This window comes from Equus quagga, chromosome 17, assembly GCF_021613505.1.
Source record: "Equus quagga isolate Etosha38 chromosome 17, UCLA_HA_Equagga_1.0, whole genome shotgun sequence".
NCBI lineage: Eukaryota > Metazoa > Chordata > Mammalia > Perissodactyla > Equidae > Equus > Equus quagga.
In genome coordinates, this window is record NC_060283.1 from 25,673,200 (window position 1) to 25,694,602 (window position 21,403).

The 21,403-nt window shown below is 53.4% G+C and overlaps 2 protein-coding genes across 4 annotated transcripts in view; one reads left to right on the forward strand and one right to left on the reverse strand.

The window, feature by feature from the left end:
• Positions 1-11,543, forward strand: part of PRDM11 (PR/SET domain 11) — an 83,796-nt gene extending 72,253 nt beyond the window's left edge. For 2 of the 3 annotated variants that reach the window (XM_046644017.1, XM_046644016.1), the window contains exons 7-8: positions 979-1,605; positions 2,717-11,543. In XM_046644017.1, coding sequence (XP_046499973.1) covers positions 979-1,605; positions 2,717-4,881 — 2,792 coding nt within the window. In that variant the 3' untranslated portion in view covers positions 4,882-11,543. The remainder of the gene's footprint in view (positions 1-978; positions 1,606-2,716) is intronic. The other variant, XM_046644018.1, reaches the window with a different exon arrangement.
• A 4,781-nt stretch (positions 11,544-16,324) lies between these two features.
• The window catches only part of SYT13 (synaptotagmin 13), a 43,022-nt gene continuing 37,943 nt past the window's right edge, over positions 16,325-21,403 (reverse strand). Inside the window, exon 6 of the mRNA XM_046643000.1 lies at positions 16,325-19,904. Within this exon, the coding sequence (XP_046498956.1) occupies positions 19,600-19,904 (305 nt within the window). The 3' untranslated portion in view covers positions 16,325-19,599. The remainder of the gene's footprint in view (positions 19,905-21,403) is intronic.

Below are 21,403 nucleotides of genomic sequence, written 5' to 3' on the forward strand. Positions count from 1 at the left end.
AGTTGCATCTCCCAGGGACCCGCGTCTGAGCTGGGAAGCCTCAGAGATTTCCAAGCTCCAGAGGCTGCTGCCACGACCTTCCGAGGGTCCCCCTTAGCACCTGCCCCCTTAGAAGGGTAGCATCGGCACTTCTGTAGCAATTTATGAAACTGTCTTGGCCATTGTAAAGAATCAGGCTGGAACAATTTATTTGGGGAGCTCACCAAAGTCTTTGAAGTCATTCATGAGATAGAAAGAAATAGAAAAGAGAACATCCTTTGCATTGTCAGGTGAGGGAAGCCAGCTCTATTCTGAGAAGGCTTTGGGTCAATGTGGTCATGTGGTGTCTTTTCTGAGGCTGTGATCTTGACGCCCCATAGCAACGGTAGGTCCCCCAGCCTCGGTCCTCAGTGACAACACAGAGGCTCCCGTCATGCTTTGTCACATAGTCCTGGCCTTCTGAGTACGGGGAGAACCAGAAAGGACAGTTGCCGTAGTTTGGACTCGCTGGAGCTGAAGGCCTGGAACTCGCGGTTTGTGTGTACCTTTTACCAAGTCGAAGCAGCCACCTTGTCATTGCTGGGACTGGAGCGGAAGGCTGGCGGGTGGGGGAATGCACCCCTTAGCTCTGGTTGGATCAGTTTGATCCGGTGGGATGTCATCTTCTCGGAGGATTGGATGGCAAGTCCCTTCAAAAGACTTCCAACGACCGGCCCTGTAGCATTCTCTCAACTTAGAAACGTAGGGCTTGTGTCCAGAAAGTTCCACTGAAATGGCCTCTTTAAAAAGAGTTCTTTCCACTTTTTTGGGGCCTATGACTCTAGACCCCATGATCCACTGAGGGATCCGCCTCTCACTTGTCATCACACCTGCCCCCCCAAAGCCAGACCCAGAGGGATGTGTCAGACGACCTCCCCACAGCAGCCGTGCCGCGTTTTCTGTGGGTTTCTCCACTTCGGGGCTTTTCCCCTCTTCCTCACACCTGGTTTTCCTTCCTAGGAGAGAAGAGGTTGCCGAGGGAGAAGTCTGAGCAGGCTCTGGATAACCCAGAAGACCTGAGGGGTCCCCTCCGGCTCCCCGTGTTGAGACAGGGCAAAAGTCCCTACAAGCGTGGCTTCGACGAGGGGGACGTGCACCCCCAGGCCAAGAAGAAGAAAATTGACCTCATTTTCAAGGATGTGCTGGAGGCCTCGTTGGAATCTGCTAAAGTAGAAGCCCACCAGCTGGCCCTGAGCACCTCGCTGGTCATCAGAAAAGTGCCCAAGTACCAGGACGACGCCTACAGCCGGTGTGCAATGACCATGTCGCACGGTGTGCAGAATGCCAGCCGGACCCAGGGGGAGGGGGACTGGGAGCTCTCCCAAGGGGCTTCCAAGGAGCCGGGCGCGCTGGAGGATGAGGAGGAGGAGCGCTCGTCGTTCAAGGCCCACAGCCCCGCCGAGGCCTCCCTCGCGTCCGACCCTCACGAGCTCCCCACCACTTCCTTCTGCCCTAACTGTATCCGCCTGAAGAAGAAGGTGCGAGAACTCCAGGCGGAACTGGACATGCTGAAGTCTGGGAAGCTTCCGGAGCCCCCCATACTGCCAGCACAGGTACTGGAGGTCCCCGAGTTCTCAGACCCGGCAGGTAAGTTGGTGTGGATGAGCTATTGCTGTCGGTGGGCAGAGTGGAGGGTGGCCGAGCGCCCTCGCGGGGAGCCACCCGCGGGGAGACCTGAGGCGTGGCAGGCGGAGGTGGGCCCCGGCCGCAGCTCGCGTCCTCAGGTGCCTCTGCCGGGGGTTGGCAGCTCCGGGCGGGGGTGGGGGGCGCTCCCGTCTGTTCCTGTATCCTCCTCAATAAAGGAAGTTCCGCTGCTGGAGAGCTGTGTGCTGTGTTCTTGACCCGTTGCCTTTTCTGGTGGTCCTGATGGTGTCTTCCCCCAAAGCCCACCTTCCAACCCCAATCTTTCTCTTCTCCAGTCCCCAGCAGGGTGTCGGGTCGGGGAGAGCTCCCCCAACTCAGTCCAGGAAAACAGCCTCATTCTTCTCTCCCCACACATAGTCTTAGCTCCCCGGGCTAGAGTTTCGGGATGGGGACCAGGGCACTTAGCTGCATCCCTTTGCCCTTTGCTGTGGCTACGTGGATCTTTCAGGGTGGCTCGACAATGAGGAAGGTTTTTCAGGGCCCACCAGCCCCTGAGTTAGAGTATTTGCATAGCACTTGCTGTTTTAGCCACATCCCTGAGCTCAGAATGAGGTGTTTTAGATATTCAAGGCGCACATCTTAGCTAGACCACATTCTCATTTGAAATAACCTGGGCCGTGTCGGAGCTGCATCCGTTCCAGGGGAGCCCATCTCCCCTGACGACATTCGTGGTGGGACAAACGAGTCCCACATCCTCACTCTGTGACTTTCCGTGTTGGGTGTGCCTTGTTGCCCCATCCAATCTGCTCTCCCCGTGGGCTGTTCAGTGGACATGGGACCTGGCAGCTCCTCGAGCGCCCGCTAGCGGAGGGCGAGGGCAGGACCCCTGGAGCATGGTCCCCACCACGGACAATCCACAGAGGAAAAGCCATACGCTGTTGTTGAGTGCTTATAAATAAATTCCAGGCTGGGATTCAGTCTGTCATAGGAACTGGCTTCTGTTTCACATAGCGTGGCACCTACCTTTGGGGCAGTATTTCCTGTTTTTTTTTTTTTGAAAAGTCTGTGTTTTTTTCCATCAGGAATAAATATTTCTTTCCCATTTGTCTTCCAGCCTCAGAGAGCATGGTCTCCGGCCCCGCCATCATGGAGGACGATGACCAGGAGGTCGATTCGGCAGATGAATCCGTCTCCAACGATATGATGACTGCGACCGACGAGCCCTCCAAGATGTCGTCGGCCAGCGGGCGGCGAATCCGGCGCTTTAAGCAGGAGTGGCTGAAGAAGTTCTGGTTCCTGCGGTACTCCCCGACCCTCAACGAGATGTGGTGTCACGTCTGCCGCCAGTACACGGTGCAGTCCTCGCGCACCTCGGCCTTCATCATCGGCTCCAAGCAGTTCAAGATCCACACCATCAAACTGCACAGCCAGAGCAACCTGCACAAGAAGTGCCTGCAGCTGTACAAGCTGCGCATGCACCCCGAGAAGACGGAGGAAATGTGTCGCAACATGACCCTGCTCTTCAACACCGCCTACCACCTGGCCCTCGAGGGCCGGCCCTACCTGGACTTCCGGCCGCTGGCGGAGCTGCTGAGGAAGTGCGAGCTGAAGGTGGTGGACCAGTACATGAACGAGGGAGACTGCCAGATCCTCATCCATCACATCGCCCGGGCCCTGCGGGAAGACCTGGTGGAGCGCATCCGCCAGTCACCTTGCCTCAGCATCATCCTGGATGGGCAGAGCGATGACCTGCTGGCCGACACGGTGGCCGTCTACGTCCAGTACACCAGCAGCGACGGGCCCCCAGCCACGGAGTTCCTGTCCCTTCAGGAACTGGGCTTCTCCAGCACAGAGAGCTATCTCCAGGCCCTGGACCGGGCCTTTTCTGCCTTGGGCATCCGGTTGCAGGATGAGAAGCCGACCGTTGGCCTGGGCATAGACGGGGCCAACGTCACGGCCAGCCTGCGCGCCAGCATGTTCATGACGATCCGCAAGACGCTGCCCTGGCTGCTCTGCCTGCCCTTCATGGTGCACCGGCCTCACCTGGAAATCCTGGACGCCATCAGCGGGAAGGAGCTCCCCTGCCTAGAGGAGCTGGAGAACAACCTGAAGCAGCTGCTGAGTTTCTACCGCTACTCGCCGCGCCTCATGTGCGAGCTGCGGTCCACTGCCTCCACCCTCTGCGAGGAGACGGAGTTCCTGGGGGACATCCGGGCCGTGAGGTGGATCATCGGGGAGCAGAACGTCCTCAATGCCCTCATCAAGGACTACCTGGAGGTGGTGGCCCACCTCAAGGACGTCAGCAGCCAGACACAGCGGGCGGACGCCTCGGCCATCGCGCTGGCCCTGCTGCAATTCCTCATGGATTACCAGTCCATCAAGCTCATCTACTTCCTCCTGGACGTGACTGCCGTGCTCTCGCGCCTGGCCTACGTCTTCCAGGGCGAGTACCTCCTGGTGTCGCAGGTGGACGACAAGATCGAGGAGGCCATCCAGGAGATCAGCCGGCTGGCCGACTCCCCGGGGGAGTACCTGCAGGAGTTTGAGGAGAACTTCCGCGAAAGCTTCAACGGGATCGCGATGAAGAACCTCAGGGTGGCCGAAGCCAAGTTCCAGTCCATCAGAGAGAAGATCTGCCAGAAGACGCAGGTGATCCTGGCTCAGAGGTTCGATTCCCGCAGCCGCATCTTCGTGAAGGCCTGCCAGGTGTTCGACCTGGCCTCCTGGCCGAGGAACAGCGAGGAGCTCCTGAGCTACGGCAAGGAGGATATGGTCCAGATATTCGATCACCTGGAGGCCATCCCAGCCTTCTCCCGGGATGTCTGCCGGGAGGGGCTGGACCCCCGCGGGAGTCTCTTGATGGAGTGGCGAGAACTCAAGGCTGATTACTATACCAAAAATGGCTTCAAAGACCTGATCGGCCACATTTGCAAGTACAAACAGAGGTTTCCGCTCTTGAACAAGATCATGCAGGTCCTCAAAGTGCTCCCCACGTCCACTGCGTGCTGCGAGAAGGGCCGGAATGCGCTGCAGCGGGTTCGCAAAAACCACCGCTCCCGCCTCACCCTGGAGCAGCTCAGCGACCTGCTGACCATCGCGGTCAACGGCCCGCCCATTGCCAACTTTGATGCCAAGCGAGCCCTGGACAGCTGGTTCGAGGAGAAGTCCGGCAACAGCTACACACTGTCGGCCGAGGTCCTCAGCAGGATGTCTGCGCTGGAACAGAAGCCGGTAACGCAGACCGTGGACCACGGGTCCGAGTTTTACCCGGATATTTAGGGCACTGGCATCACAGAGTTCACTAAGCTGTTGAATATTTTTTTAATCTATACTCATAAGCTTTGATATATTATATAAATATATATTATATTATATATATATATATATATATAAACCCACACTGAAAATTTTTAAAAACCACGGTGACATGTCCACCAGAAGCTACTGGGAGCTTTCAGAAAGGAATAATGTCGGAAACTGACTCTTGTCTACAAAATTTGGCAGCTGCAACGTATGTGGCAACTCATTTCCACTCACAGAAGCATGTGCTGGGTCACACGTGTCCCCACCTGACAGTCAACCAACAGCATAAGCTAAAATGACGGGTCTCTGTCGTCGCCCTTTAGGTAGCTAATTTTTGTTTATATTTTCCTCCGGGGCTTGAGGTTTATGTTCTTCCCTTTTCTTTTCTTGTTTGGTTTTCTGATGGGGGTTTTTCGGGCTCCTCGTGGCCACGCTGGTCCAGCTGAGTCAGAGCTGTGGTTTTGGATGGGGTCGTGTGCATGGATTGGGGGCTTGACTCGCTTCCTCTCCCACCTGACTTCAGCTTGAGAGATTTCTATTCATTTCCTGACAAGCGTTCCTTCACTGTCTCAGAAACAAGGTGTCAGTCAAACTGTGACCCCCCGCCCCACCTCTCCCGTCCCCGGGTTATTGATTCCTTCCTTCCAGCCCCCGGATACTAAAGGTATTACTTGTTATACTGAAGGCAAAATTGCCTTACAACCGAGCTTGAAATCCCGGGGAGGGGAGGGGGTTAGCTTTCTGCATTCCTGTTTTCACATGCTGTGGGATGAAATAATATAATTCCATTCAGATCCAGGGCTGGGGGGGTGGGGTGGGAATGAAGAGCCAAGAAGTTTAGACCCCCATAGGGAGGCAGTTTTTGGCTAAAAACAAGAAAAACAGAAAGTCTATATTCAATTTACATGAATTATTTATACTCTGTCTTTATAATCATGTAATGTGTTGGGGGTGTTTTTGTTTTCCTTTAATAATCAAGAAACGCCTGCTATAGTTCAGTGGCAGGAGAAGTCAATGCAAGTTGTGTCCTGGGTTACACGTAACTCCAACGAGAGTCCTTCTTTTGCAACAGGCTGATAAAAAGCACAGCCTGGCGGGAAGGCAGGGGGACACTGAGTCGTGCGTCCATGCCTGTGAACACTTCCTTTTTTGAACAGGGTAGAGATGTCCTAAAGAACAGGCAGAAATGAGATGTAAGACAGGACTCTCAAGGCATCAGCCTACACACACACACACACACACACACATACACACACAACCACAATATAAGCTTTAGAAATAGCCACTTGCCTATTCCCTGGGGCAAGTAGTGGTTTAAGCTGGAGGAGTCTGATGAATACTCTTTCATTCATTTAACGACCAGTATACCTCGCAAGGGAGTTTTAAAAAACAAATGTGCGTGAGCTGTTAAGAACTTCTGTTCATATTTCCACGTCTGATTGATGCGTATTTGACACGCAGAGATCCTGTATCGTGGATGCAGGTCATCTGGGGGGAGGGAGGAAGATGTGCGCTGTCCGTGGTCAGTTATGCTGGGAGCCACCCCTCTCGGCTGGCAGAGGGTGGGCAAAGGATGACGTGATCTGGCCACAGGCGAGGCCCCAGTGTCCCCAACCTGCTTGGCTCAGACATTCTAAAACTGTGGTGGCTTCCTTCCTTCTTGGTTTATCTTGTCTCTGAGGCCTCATGCCACCGTTGAGAACCATAGTGGAAATGTCATCAACACTGAACATGTCACTCCCCCTTCCTGTCCTGCCAGTCCCTTCACCCCCCACAAATCCCCTCCCCCACCCCCATGGTCTTGGTGCTAAGATAACTTTAGAATCATTGCTGCTAGTCAATAGCTTTTCATTATATAAATATATTATATATATTATATATTATTTTTGAAATTTTTTTGTTTGTTTCCAACAGTGATGTAGCATGTTAAAAAAAAACAAAAAACACAAAAACTGGTTTTCTCTGACTGTCCCACTGCCAGGCCTCATATGCTGCCTTCTTCAACAAATCAATGCACCCCTGCCTGGTGACATTTGCCCCTCACCCCCTCCCCAGTCGCACATACTTCCCCACCCGCCTCTGAACAAGGAGAAAGTTTGCAGGAACTAGCGAGGAAAGACCCAGAGCGCTTTGTGACGTGTTGAAATTCCCAGCCTCGTTCCGCTTCCCCACTTGAAGCTGGTGTCTCTGCTCCCCGCTGGCTCGCCACTTTTGGAACAGGAACTGTGGTCAAGTGGGATGCTGTCGCAAAGCGCAGGCGTCCGCCTGTCCATCCCCGGCTTCCTCTCCACCACACACACCAGCTACTGTGTCTGTGGGAGCTTTCTGGGAACATCGCACAGGCTGGGACGGGCTGTGGGCGGAGAGGGCTGGTAAGGTGGGGGCCAGAAATAGTGGGTTGGGATTCTATGTTCTCGCCACCAGTTGCCTTACTCCTCCTTCCTCCCTCTGCTCCTCCCACCACTCCATCGGGAGTCATCCCCTCGACCAGTCATTTGGAAACCAGGAAGAGAGAATCGTTGATGCCTGAGCACTTCGTCAGGGCTGCAACTGTTTGCTCGCAAGAGGCCGTGGCCAAAATTAGCTCAAATTTTGATGCAGAGGGGACAAAAAATGCTTTGAGCCAATGCGAGTGTGTCCCTGTATCTCCTGAGAGAGATGGGAGGTAGTGACCTGCCTCTGGGCTGGAAGCATGAGCGGCTGCTAGCAGCACGTGGCTGTGGGTGGTCCCCTGCCAACAGGCTCCACACCTAGGTGAGAAGGGTCTTGAAGTTGGGCACAGCACCTCCAAACGCTGGGCGCTCACGGCTTCTGCTGGCTTCAGCCAGGCCTGGGTCGTGTCAGACACACCGAGGGCCTTTTTGCCTTGGGACAGGGAGTAAGCAGGGAATAACTGGGGTGACACATCACTGCAATTTAATCAGGGCCTTTTCTCTACCCGGATGCTCCCGGGGGCTCTGTGCCTCTCGGCTGTGAGTGTGCCTGTGATGGCCCGTGACTTCTGTCAGAGGTGTTTCCACTCTTCTGCCACCTTGAGAAGGACCCTTGGGTGATGAGACCCTCGGGGTCCAGCCCGGGGAACCACAGGCCGTGCTGGCCTAAGCTTCCTTTGATGGGTATAAAAAGCCATGGCCGGGCGCTCCTTGCATCCTGAATGTGGTTGCTTCAGAGGAGACCCAGCTTCGGAGGGGCAACCGTTGGCTTAGGATGACGTGTTTGCATCTCTGGGGTTGAGACTTGTCCTGATCGGGCTGGCTGACGAGTGACTTTCTTCCGTTCCTGGAGGGGTGGGAAGTGACATCAGATTTGTGGCCAGTTGTGCCAAGCAGACACACTGCAGAGCTTGGCAGCCAGGAGCCCTTGGCATCCCAATGGTCTGCTTCTCCTTGATGGAGGAAAAAGAGCCCCATTGCCATCCAGTGTGTGCACCACCTGAGGACAGCCCAGCCTCATCTGTAACTCTTGCGGCGTCAGAATCCCCAAGGTTTGCCGGCCTGGTTGAATGCGAGAGTCTGGGCTTCTGGACCCCAGCTTTCTCTTTTTGATGACGCCTGTGACATCCTGTCATGCTGGGCAGCTCCTCACTGTCGCCTGAGCGTGAGAGTGATCTGGAGCTCCGGGCTCCCTGCATGGCCAGGGTGCTGGGCCCCGAGTCCAGGGCGGGTGGGCAGCAGCCCCAGCCCCCACTACAGGTTTCATGTTGAGTTGTCTTGCTGGGTTCCCTCTTCTTGACTTGCTGGGATCCACCCTCTCATTGGGAGGAAGGACCTTGTGATTGTTTAAAGTAATGCTGAAATCTTTTCCATTTGTTTGGAAGTGACACCAAGAAGGAGAAAACAGGCAAAGCATGTTGAAGGCTAAGCATGATCGCGGAGAGCCTGGAATGGGCTCTGGACGTGGCCCTCCCTGGGCTGTGCGGCCGGCATCCTTCCGGCTTTTCACCTGGAGCCTCCCGGGGTCCAGGACGTGGGCTGGGGCTGAAAGCCAACTGCTCTTCTAGACTCTTCCTCTTTCATTTTTCCTCCCACCCCGTCGAGGAATGGGAATTTCGTGTCTAGAGCTGGTTCGGGCTTACGGTCCGGGTTGATTTCCAAGTAGAATTGGTGCTTTTTCTAGGTCCCCACGCCCAGTTTGGGCAGGAGGCGCCTGTCACACTGGACCCCGCCCCTTAGAGCGGCAGGCCAGCCAGGCCAGCCTGGGACAGCTGAAGCCGGAGGGGAGGCCAGGCCCGGTGGTCAAGAAAGGCGTGTTTGCAGGGCAGGTGTGCTTGGGAGAGCCCGATTCCGGACGCCAGCCTCCTGGGGAGGCAGTGCTGGGTCATGGCTCTGGTCCGGTTTCCTCCTGCATCTTGAGGCGGGGAGACTATGTCAAGAGATGTGCAGGGCCCTTCTCCGGCCTGGAGGGAGGCCCCTCTCTTGGTCTCTGTTGACAGGGTGCGTTAGCTGGGTAAATGGAGCTGTGATGTTTTCAGGGGCCTTTGAGGCGATCTTCGTGTGTTAGCCAGAAGGAGAAAAAGTGCCCTTTTGGGAGGAAAATGGTACGACCCTCCTCTTCCATCTGGCTCCCCCCTTCCCATCCCTTTGAGTGGTATCGCCCTGGAAATACCTATGCAATCCCGACTCCTAGGAGACTGCGTGGAAGCAGGGGCATGCGCAGTGTATAATAGAGACGCTACAGCATCTATATTGTATATATGGACATAGACAGTACGTATACACACAGAGTAAGAGAGAAATCACGTCTATATATCTATAAATAATATCCTATATATTTATACATTTCTATGTTTTAAATAGATATAAAAACAGAGTCTATAGAGAGCTGGGACAGTAACGGGAAAGCCTGTCGCTGTGTCGTGCGAAGAGGGAGGAGGCAGAGCCTGTGCGGGGCGGGGACGGGAGCTGAGCAGGCGGGGCTTGCTGGGATGGGGGCCGTCCGCCCCGGAGAGATGGAGAGGGGAGGACCTGCATCCCGGCCCTCTCCGCGCACTTTCTCTCCTCTGCCGCAGGCCTGGTCTGAGGTTGGAAGGAGACACCCCCTGAGCTCCAGCTGAAGTGCCCCCCACATCCCCCCCACAAGCCAACGCTTAGCGGTCACTGCTGCTCGGCAGTGGGACACGGTCTCTGATCCCCTGGTGGAGAGACCACTGCACAATTTCTCCGAATACCCTCCCCCGCCGGGAATGAGCAGCATTGGTGGCAATAGGAAAGGTGCGAGAGGGACCGCGCGCGGTCCCCACTCTCGGTGCGTCCGCCGCCCCCTGGAGGCGAACCTCTGAAGTGCAGCCGTCCTGGCCTCGCTGACCGCGCCGCCCCGGGCGGCCAGGGCGCAGAAGTGAAGCGGGCACGGGGCATCAGCTAACGGGGAAGGCGGGGAGAGACACATCCTCACACTCAAATTCAGTGGCAACTCCAGTTCAGAAGCAGGGCTTCGGCCCGGCCCGCTTTGCACAGCTGCTGCTGCTGGCTGTACTCAGGACAACGCGCTTCCCTCTCCTGCACTTCACCCCACCGCCACCCTAACAGGCAGGTTTAGTTCATGTACACTGTTCTGATTCTGTGACTCGAGGCGGAGGCCGAGCCCGACGCCCAAGCTTGTCCACTTCCGCTGTGGGGGTGGGGGGCGCCTTCCTCCGCCTGTCCCTGCTCCCTCCGCAAGCCGGGCAGGGATGTCTGGGGCCCGAGGGGGCGCTGGTGCAGCTGGCAGCACGACGGAGGGCGTGTGCAGCCCTGACAGAGTCAGAAGCCCGTTTCACGTCCAGGTTTCTCCGCAGTTTCTTTCCCCTGGAGGTAGGCGAGGAGGGGCTCAGGGAGCTGCAGACGATGGGAGACGCCGGGGTAGCCGCACCCTCGGCCCTCCAGGCCAGCCTCTGCCTTCCGGCTCTCCAGAGGCACTGAGCTCCCATCCCTGAGCCTCCTCTGACCTCCTGTCCTACTCTCCCCCACATCCTACCAACGGACCTCAGTCCCCAGCAGACCCACCCTACACCCACAGTCCGGGGCGGGTCTGTTCTGCCAATGCCCACCTTCTCTCCTCCACACCGGCCTGGGTCTCCTTGAGCCACAGCTAGCTGCCCGCAGGGTCTCCAGACACCCTCCAGTGCCCGGCTCAAAGGAGACCAGGCCCGGCGGGTGGCCAGGGGATGGGCATCCCCGGGTAGCAATCCCACAATGCACTGTACCTCAGAGAGAGAGCTCGCCATGGGGCATCAAGGACACCCGGCCCTCCGTCCAGAGGACAGCCGGTTACAACACTGCTCACAAAAGGACAAGGGCCGGGCTGCCCTCGGGCACCCCTCAGTCTTCAGTTTTGTCTCTCCGGAAGAGCCAGCAGTCTGACTGGGTTTTTTAGCCCCTGTCTCTCTCCTTCTCTCCACCCCCACGCTGCTGAACCGTCTCATTTCAATCACAAAGGAAAAATAAAGTGGGGGTGGGGGAAAATACTTAGGAGTCTCTTATCACATGCATATTAATATGTTAATACTTTCTTTCTTAAAAAACAACCTCTTGATGTTATTACTTTGCAGACTACGCTTTATAGTACCTGTGTGGGACCTGGGACACTGGATACAGATAGAGCTATGTTGGTTTATCATAATATGTACGCAGAAACTTTCCTTTTGTCATATTATCCTTGTAATGTAAGAAGATTGTTAATAAAAGCATTTAAATTTACTCGCCAAGGTCGAATCTCTGCCTCCTTGCCTCTACCCCAGGCCTGTGCTCAGGGCAACTCAGGATGGGTGCCCTCGCAAGGGCTCCGGCGTCAAGTTAGGAGCCTGCCAGGTTGGAAGAAACTAGAAGAGGTCTTCCACGTCCCTTCCTGCTGCTCTCACTTTGTCCCCATTCAGTCAAGTCCACTTCCAGCAGGTAACCTCGATGCCCCGCCCACCCATCAGGCCAAAAGGAGGTGTAACGGAAACCGTTCAAAATAAACCGATCTGGCCCCACGCGCATTTGTCCCACAGGCATCTCTGAGGAGGCGCACAGAGCTGTGCTGGACAAGTAGTTGTGCTGGTTTTCCCACCAACTGCCGTGCTTGGTTCTCCACTTGCTGGCCCCGACCCTGGGGAGGGGTCTTTCCCCCGTAGTTTGCTAAGGGGGCTGATGTGGCTGTTATGGGGGTGGGTGATAAGTGATAATTTGCCCAAATTGTTTCAGAAAGAAGACGGGCATCGATTCACTGAAGACCTGGGGAAGTGTTTTTAATTCTTCCTCCCCAGAAGCTAAGCCCTCCTGCTCCCAGCACCCTCCAGTCCAGCTTCCTTTCAGGCCTCCCTGCTTCCCTTTTCCTCCCCTCCGCCTTCTTAGTGCGCCGTCTCCCTCCCAGCCTGTGTCCCTCTCACCCCAGAGGCCGCCTCAGCTGGTCACTCAGAGGTTTCGTGTTGTGAAAGCCACTCCAGGTACCCATGGAATGTTCTGGTTCTCTGCTTTCCCCAGAGGAAGGGGAGTCGGGGAGGAAGGAGCGAAGGGTGTAGCTGCCCATGTCTAACCAGCCCAGGTGGCCCAGGGTCAGCCACTGCCCCTGTGGCCGTCCGGATTTCACCCACATTTGCAGCCCTGTCCGGGACGTGCTGAGGCGTGCTTCGCTGGGAAGCAAGGAAACGAAAGATCCTCCATCTGCACTTGGCCGTGAGTTTGGTCTCCCCAAGGCTGGGCTTGGAGGCTGTGGTAAGGGGGGTAGGTCCAGTCCACTCCCTTCCGCACCTTTTCTCCCCAGCTGCTCCCCAGCTTCCGTCTCCAAGGTTCAAAGGACGAGCTGAGCTCACCCCGGAACTTCACAGCACTTAGCTCTGTGTGCAACTGTGTAAGTATCCTATGTGAATGTGTGTACATGCGTGTGTATGCGTGTGATCGTTCTGTGTCTGGTCTCCCCCTTCTAGAATGTAAGGCGCACAAGTGGAGACTTTTTAATCCCACTGTGTGCAGTTCCTATCACATAGTAGGCACTTAATCAGTGTTGACTGAAGGGGTGAAGGAATGAATGACTTTAATGGTAAAATTGCAAGCCCAGCAATGCTGTCTTGTTCGCAGCGGGAGTCCTGGGTTCTCGCACTTCTCCTGTCTCCGTCTCGAGTTCTTCATTTGATCAGGATGACCCTGCACCTGACCCCTGGCTACATCTGGCCTTGACCCAGCCACTTCTGTATACAAAGCTGGAGGTCGCCCAAGGCGCTTCCTTGAGCTCCCCTCCACGCAGGCTGGCTCTGTCCCTTGGATAACATCCACCCAGGGCAGTCAGGCACGCCTGAGTCCCCCAGGCAAGAGAGATGTTCCAGCTCGTTCCAGCCTGGCTGTTCCGTGGTTCCAGGTAGCATTTTGAGGTTATTGCCTATGCATCTGTTTGTGCAGGTGCTGGCCACTGGTTGTACCTCAGAGCCCGGGCTTCGGGGTTAGAGCTGTACCTCATTCAAATCCCCCCTCTGCCTCTTACAAGCTGTGAGATCTTGGACAAGTCGCTTATCCGGGTCTGTCTTCAGAGCTTAGCACAGAGCACTAGTTTGTCACATGCTGACTACTTGTCATCATTATTGTTACTGTTGCACCTTAGATCAGGACAGGGCAGATGCTAGGCAGGGTTGGGGGTCCCTTCTTTCACCCAGAATTCCTGGGGCTCTCCTGGGTGAGGGGATATGTGTGACTTTTAATTCAGAGCCACCAACACCTACACCGACAGTCAGCTTGGACGCCTCTGCCTGCATGGGGATCCCCTTTTCTGTCTCAGCCCAGAGAGAGATGCTCAGGGCACCTTCTGCTTCGACACCTTGTCTCACCTGGCTCGCAAGGGAAAAGGGACTGTGTAGAGGTTTTGCTTGTTTGTTTGGGCAGGAAAAACAGGTTTCTCCTTGCTTCTCCCTGGTTTGAATCCCTGGGTTTCTGAAACAGGATTTCTGCCATCACCCATTTGCAAACAGGCTGCCCAGAAACACCTAGAAGGAGCATCGGGAAATTCGGATGGGCAGCCGCACTCCAGCCTGGGCCACTTTGAGAGGAGACCACACCCGGCTGAAGACGAGCCACCACGGAGCTCTGATCACACAGTGGCCACCACTAGACCCGTTTCCATGGTGATGTCTGGCTTCCAGCCCCAAGACTGGCTTCCTCCCCCCTTGCCCCAGGTAGGCGCCTGCCTCCATCGCTGGCTTGGGAAAACTGCTGAGGTCCCTGCCAGGGACCATCTGTGCTGGCTCACCTGCAGGGGACGAAGGAGGAGAGCACGGGGCAGCTTTCCAACACTGTCACCAAGAAAATGCCCCACCCTCTACATCCATGCGCAGCCACATCCCAGGGCTCTCTCCTTGCCAGGCGTCCGCCCTGGGAGGGAGACGGAACAGATGCTAGGGTTCCAGGCTCCTGAAATGGTAGTGCTTCCAACTGCTTCTAAAAAAAGGGCAGCTCTGGGGTGGAAAATTACCACCGGCTCCATTAGCAATTAAGCAAATGAGGAAAGGCTGACTCAGAGCCTCAGGTGACGGTGCATATTGTCTGGAGGAGGGGTGGCTGCCAGCAGGGGACTGCTAAGATGCCAGGGGGCACCGCCAGGCATGGGGCAGCGAGGGCAGGCACAAGTCTGTGGGTTTAGTCTCTTTTACGCACATGAATGGAGGCCAAGGACGGGTGTGAAAAGTACATTGTTGCCAGTCTAGGCCACAGCATGACAAATGTTAAAGCTAGAAGGGGCCTTTGTGATGATTTGGTCCAAATTCACTTTACAGGTGTGGAATCTGAGGCCCAGAGGCAAGTGTCTTGCCCAGGGCCGTGAGGTGGCCAGTGACAAGCCCCCTGGGTTTCAGGGTCCCAGCTCCTAAATGCAGGGCTCTGGACCGGAGTCAACTTTCTACACAGGCGCCGAGTGTGTGTAAGGCAGCTCAGTGGAAAGGTCTGGATAAAGCGATTAGTGCACTCGTCTTCCCTCTTCCATTTCTGTTATGTGAGTCCAGGCTCTCACGGATTAGTTTTGGGCTCCGGTGCGCCACATCCATGGTTATCTGTAAAACACAGTCTACAGGGCATTTGGCTACGTGGGATAAGACCCGCTTCTCCTGTTTTATTATGAAAATAAAAATCCTGGTTGTCATTAAAATATAATATGTATATATATAATATAAATGAAGGAATTGGGGCCAGCCAGGTGGTGTAGTAGTTAAGTGCTCGCACTCTGCTTTGGTGGCCCAGGGTTCGCAGGTTGGGATCCTGGGCGTGGACCTACATACCGCTCATCAGGCTATGCTGTGGTGGTGTCCCACATACAAAATAGAGGAAGACTGGCACAGATGTTAGCTCAGGGCCAATCTTCCTCAAGCAAAAAGAGGAAGATTGGCAACAGGTGTTAGCTCAGGGCCAATCTTCCTCAAGCAAAAAGAGGAAGATTGGCAACAGATGTTAGCTCAGGGCTACTCTTCCTCACCAAAAAAAAAAAAAAAATTAAATTAAATAAAGAATTATATGCACAGACTTAGAAAGTGAAGCCACTTCATAGCTTTCTTTGTGGATCATTTATCCTTTCTAAGAATCTTTGATTTTAATTTCATGTACCCTGGCTGATTTCCTACTTCCTCCAGAGGCCAGGGCTGCAGTAGGTACCAAGAGGACCTACGGTGCCAGGATCCCAGGAGTCCCCTTGTCCCTGCCCACCATCTGGAGCAGAGGGGACCACTGGCTGCTGCACTGACTCTGCCAGTGACGGGAGTATTTTTAGGGTGAAGAGGAATCTCTAGTTTCCACCTAACTTTTCTTCTCAAGAATGATGTCAAGGTCCCGAGATGCCTTGCCCGGTGCTTGCACCCCCAGTGCTTGTATGAAGCCCCTTTGACTCAGTGCTCAAGCGAGGCCATCAAGGCATGCATGCACACACACACACGGGCACACACACACAGCACCATATGATCTCACAATTCTACTCACTCCTAGGTAGATATCTTTGAGAAACTTGCCCATGTGCACAAGCAGACTTGCATATTTGAATGTTCATAGCAGCATTTCCTCTAACAGCAAACAAACAAAAAGAAAACATCTAAATGTACATTAGGAGAATGGGATTGTGGTATATCCATACAATGGAATACTATACAGCCGTTAAAAATAAATGAACTATGTAGATCTGCATGAATAAAGCTCAAATTTTAATGTGGAGCAAAAAGAGTGTGATGCAATTTAAATAAAGTTTAAAACACACAGAAATACTCCATAGGACTGATTTTTCACATACATGTAGTAAAGGATAAAAGGATAGAATGCTTGGGGTGAGAAACCCCAAATTCAGGATGGTGGTCTCCTGATGGTGGTGGCTGGGGGACTTCGACTGTATTTGTCAAGTTTCATAAAACTTGGCAGTGGTTCACGAGTGTCAACCCAATTATTTGTTCTGCATTTTATAGGTCTAAAATATTAAGGAAAAAAGAAAACACCAGGCAGACGACCCAGTTTGAAAGTATTTATTTACCACTGAAAGGGTTTTGCTCCAAAGTGTGACACCAGACATAGGACAACAATGTCTCATGCGTCTTTTTTGTGCTTCGGTTCATGATGGTAAAACAGACAGACACTTAGCATTGACAACAGGGAACACGGGCAGCAGAAACTAATCACAAGGACCAGGTCTCCCTTTGAATGGCCCTCCCCTCGATTTGGCCCCGGCTGCAGCCACCTGCCGCCCAGGACTCCCATAAATCCCAAAGGATTTGTCCCACCTTGCTCTCTCTACATGGCGTTGTTTGGGGTAATTTGTCACTCAACCCACTGAGTCACATCTCCACTTGAAATGGACAGACACGGGCAAGGTCTTGATCAACAGGCATTCAACCAAAAATATTGATTTGTTGCCAGAAGTGGAGTCACAGAGTAATGAGGGTGGCCCCCAATTCTCTATCCCCATCGCTGTGTCTGTGAAAGAACCCGGTCACCTGTGGGCAGCAGCCCAGTCTGAGATGGTCTCTCCCTTTAGGTTCACCTCTGCTTCACGCCCTTCTTAGAAAATGCTCCCTGGAAAAGTACCAGGTGTTCCTTTCAAAAATGATCAGATGCGTCACACAGACAGAATGACTCGAATTCGATAGTAAATTGCAAACGTATCTGGTACAAGGTAAGCTGATGCGAAGATCACTGAAGTTTAAAATGTGGCAGTCTGAAATCTCCAGATAACTTAAAATTCACCAAGACGGAGTGTTGGTGGAAAAGCACAGTGATTATCTTCTCTTCTGTTGTTAATTGCATTGACGTGGAGGGCTGGGAATGGTCATTAGGTGAACAGTAATGTTCAATGTCATGAATTTCTAGGGCAAATGTTGAGATGTCTGGTGTCTTCACCATGTGCCACGTCTTTTTCTGCCCACTCCCCTATCCATCCTTCCTTCATTAATTCATTCAATAGATATTTATTGAGGACCAGGATCCAGCTTCAATCTAGGCGGTTGGAACACACTGTGTGAACACAACAGACACAAGCCTCTGCAAAAGCCAGCTCGTTTCTGGCCTGCCTGCTAAGTGAGGTGACGGCTGATACCTAAGACGTTCTGTGGTGGCATCTGACCCCTCTCAGGGGCAACCTTTGCCTTGGATTCTGGAAAACTAAACCTTGGAAATGCAGAAATGAACGCCCCGTGATGGATGACCGTGGGTGGAAGTGGTCATTCTGGGATCAGAGGCCCTGGCCAGCCAGCCTCAAACGTCCTTTGGTGTGACCGTAAGGCAGATGCATAGATTTATAAGAAAGTAGAACCCCTGTGTCCTGCTTTTAAATCCAGAATCAGACTTTTCTAGAATGGAGGAGCAGATGCTACGGAGAAGAGAATCCTGGTCAACTTAGATCCAGAATGTTTTGCTCTTTTTGAGCCATGCCAACCAAAAAAGGAGATCAGAAAGGTGAGGGTGGTCTCAAAAACATGATAGAGGAAATCAGGAAGAAACGCTTTTTGTAAAAAAAAAAAAAAACTCGGCAGGAGATAGTCAACATCAATGGTGAAGATCTCCAATGATCTCAAAGGCTTTCCCATTAAAGAGGGATGAGAAATTTTTCCTGTTTCTTCAGAGCAGTGGTCTAATGCTTTTCTACTTCTGTACAGAAAAGGGAAATGATGACAAACGTCAGATTCTCAGGGAAAGGCTGAGAAGGACTTGACCAGTGGAAGGAACGAAGGACCGTCTGTATCCATCTCGTCTAGGAATTCTCCTTTAGATCAGGGGCTGCGGTGACGTTGGCAGAGTCTGGGCGTCAGGGCTAAGGAGTCCGAATGCAGAATCCACGTTTCTGGAAATGCCTGGGATGGTTCTGGCACTTTCCAGATGTTGTCAGCTGCCAACATGAAGTGTAAAGATGATCTGCTGGTGGCCTCAGAGTGTCTTCAGCGAGGGAGCGCCTACAGCTTTTGAGCACTGTTTCATCTGTACATCGTTCACACAGATAGAGCCGCCGTGACACTCGTCCTGTTGTACACACAGCCGACAACAGAACCCAGGAATCCCGGTTCACGGGAAGATATCGTATTCACTCAGCACAGCTCTTTGGAATAATTAGGTAACTATTTGAAACCTAGCTGCTGGTTATTTGCTGATTAAGTGATAGATCCTGAAAACTGAGGGAAGGAGGCCCATTGGCAAAACACTTCATTTCCTGGCTAAAATTGTCTTCCTTCTCCGCCCGCACGTGGCCAGATGTAATAAACTAACTTAATATGTGGCCCCAGCTCAGTTCCTCATGCAGTGGCTGGAATGCTGCAAAGGGACAGGTCTGTCTCGGAGGGTCACTTGGTGTTGCTGGCGGATGTGACAACCGGTGCCACATACCCAACACACGATCCCCACAAGTACCTTGTCAGGGAAGGTCTTCCCGGATATAATAGAAACTGACTCTGAGACAAAACAAGAAAGTTATTCAACAAAAAGCACAAAATTCAGTCCAAGAGCAGGATCTGAAAAGCACAGACAAAAATATCAAGAATTAAAATAATGAAATGGAAAACAACAGCTCCCAAATTTCACACCCACAGTTGAGGTGTCCGGCGTTGGAACAGCTGCCCAGGGTGTTGGGGCCCCCACAAGGGCTGTGAAAACCTGTCTGGAATATTGTGGAGGGGGTTTCTCCACGAACAGTGCCCCAACCGCTGCATCAAAACGACTCAGGGCTTGCTAAGAAGGCCGGCTCCCGGGTCTCGGCTGGGAATACCAATCTGCGACGTCTACAGGGGGGCCTGGGAATTTGCTGGTGATCGTGCACACACTAAGGTTTGAGAACGGCAGGGTGACTGCCTTGAGTTGGAAGCGTGATTTAATGCTGGCTAAGATTTCGTCCCAGGATACTTTTATTTCCTTCATCATTTGTGAAATGCTTACTTTTAAAAAGCCACATTCTTCGCACCCATTATTCCCCGAATTAAGCTGTCTCCACATCTGAGCTGACCCCACCTGCAATTCTGAACACAGAATCATGTGTATTTGGTAAGTGTCTCTTCAGTAACACAGATGAGCAAGCTGTGTGCCTCAGTGTGACCTGGATGTCTCGTTTCCGCACACTGCCTTGCCCTGCTCATGTTCTGGAAACGAGAGTGTGAAGAAAGAGGAATAGGGTCCTGGCCTTTGCAAACACGTCTGTCTTCTGGGTGTCGGCATGAGGATGGGGCAGAAAGAGGAGGTCGCAGAGGACGGCTGGGGCTGGAGGGGCGGGGCTGCACCCAAGGAGGGGGGTGACCCGGGAGGCTGGCTACAGGTGCAGCTGGTGCCACATGGCGATCTGTCGGCGGGGGTTTTTGAGCATCTCCTCCCAGTGGCTGCGCTCGGAACCCGAGGCGTGCAGGCCGAGGCTGCAGTGCCCAAGGGTGCAGCTCTGGCCCTCCGCGCTCTGGCCCAGCACCTCCAGCTCCACGCTGGAGGCCCGCAGCAGGTCATCCGGTAGCTCGAACATGATCATCTCGTTCCACACGGGGTTGATCTTGTGCTTGGCTCGTTTCGTCTGCTTCTTCTTCAGCTTCTGAGCCTGATGCTTTAAGGTCACCTTGACAGAGACGTCTGGGGAAGGACAGAGAGGAGAGAGAGAGACGGAGAGAAGGGCCAGGAGTGAGCTGCTGGGGTGTGGTGGGGCCCGGGGAGGATGGTTCCTCTCGGAGATGGAGAGACACGAACTCCGGCTCAAGATCCTCATCGAGGCTCCCTCCCTCTCCCCCTCCCCATGAGCCATGTATTCATTCAAAAATTATTGCATGCCCACCATACGGCAGAAAGTGATCTAGCCATGGAGATGAACTTACACCCAAGTATGGAAAACAGACGATAGCTAATATACAAGGCTAGACACTGGGTGGCCCTTGATGGGGTCATGCCAGAGTAGTCACGGAAACATCCTTGCATGAGCCTCTCAGTGCTTCATGTCCCACATCACACCAGGCCCAGGACAACGGCTCAAACGTCCTGCAGCTTGATTTTAAACTCAGACCAGAAAAACTAAGCCGTCCCGTCTCTTCATCCCCTCGGTTCTCCACCCACGCATTTTTGTCTTAGGACAGTAGGTGTCCTGCTGGTTGGTTGAGTTCTTCTCCTCTGTTCTTTTGGAAGTTTGACTTGAGGAGCCCGAGCTCATATGGAGGGTGAGGGCAGACTGCCTTGGCCCCCACGGGAACCCCACCAACAGAGCTGCCCCCCCAGGAAATCCGCCCACAGGGCACCAGGCGACCTTTCGTGGAACATCACAAGGCTCGGGACCGGCTTCCATTTTCATTAGTCAAGGCTCCCGAAGCTAACGTGAGAATAATTGTTACTCTGTATTTATTGCTATAATTATCACCCCTAGGTGGTTAGTTTGTTATTTTAGTGGAGATATTTAAGAGACAGAGTGTTGAGCTGTAATTGTCCTGAAAGGAGCTATAAAAAAAAAAAAGAGCAGGAAGCAAAGAATTGCCTGGAGGGGATGAAGAAAAAACAGTGAATTCTGACCTTTGGCTCGGGAGTCTGTGAGCGAGACCAGCTCTTCTGATTTCATTCACCCAAGATCTTGTGCTCAAAGATTCTGATCGCACTGGCAATTCTTTACATGAATGCTGCTATAAATGTCTATTTATTTATATCCTGCCAGGAGCACTTGGCTCCTGGGCCACTATCATATGGCTAACCACCGCTGCTGTCCTGCCCTGACAAGAGCGCCTGTCTGGTCCCCAAGACTTGAGGCCTGAGCTGGGGTATCCAGAAGGAAAAACTGAGGCTTCCAGAATGTTGAAGAGATGCTTCTTTGGGGATATAGGGCACAGATGCCCTAAACTCCAGGCCGCCCAGCCTGACACCCACACAGCTTCTGCCATCACCCACGTTCAGCTGGTGTGAGGATGGCAGGGTGGCAAAGGCTGGAAGACACAAGAGGCTGGAGTGTGCTTGGGGACGGCTGATGCTTCTTCTGGTGGATCTGCAAGGTGGGGACCCCCAGGCGGCTTCCACATGGGCCTGCATGGATGGCATTGACCCAGGACGTGAGTTTAAAGAATCGAGCGTGTCCTTCAGAATCAGTTTGTGAGTTCGGG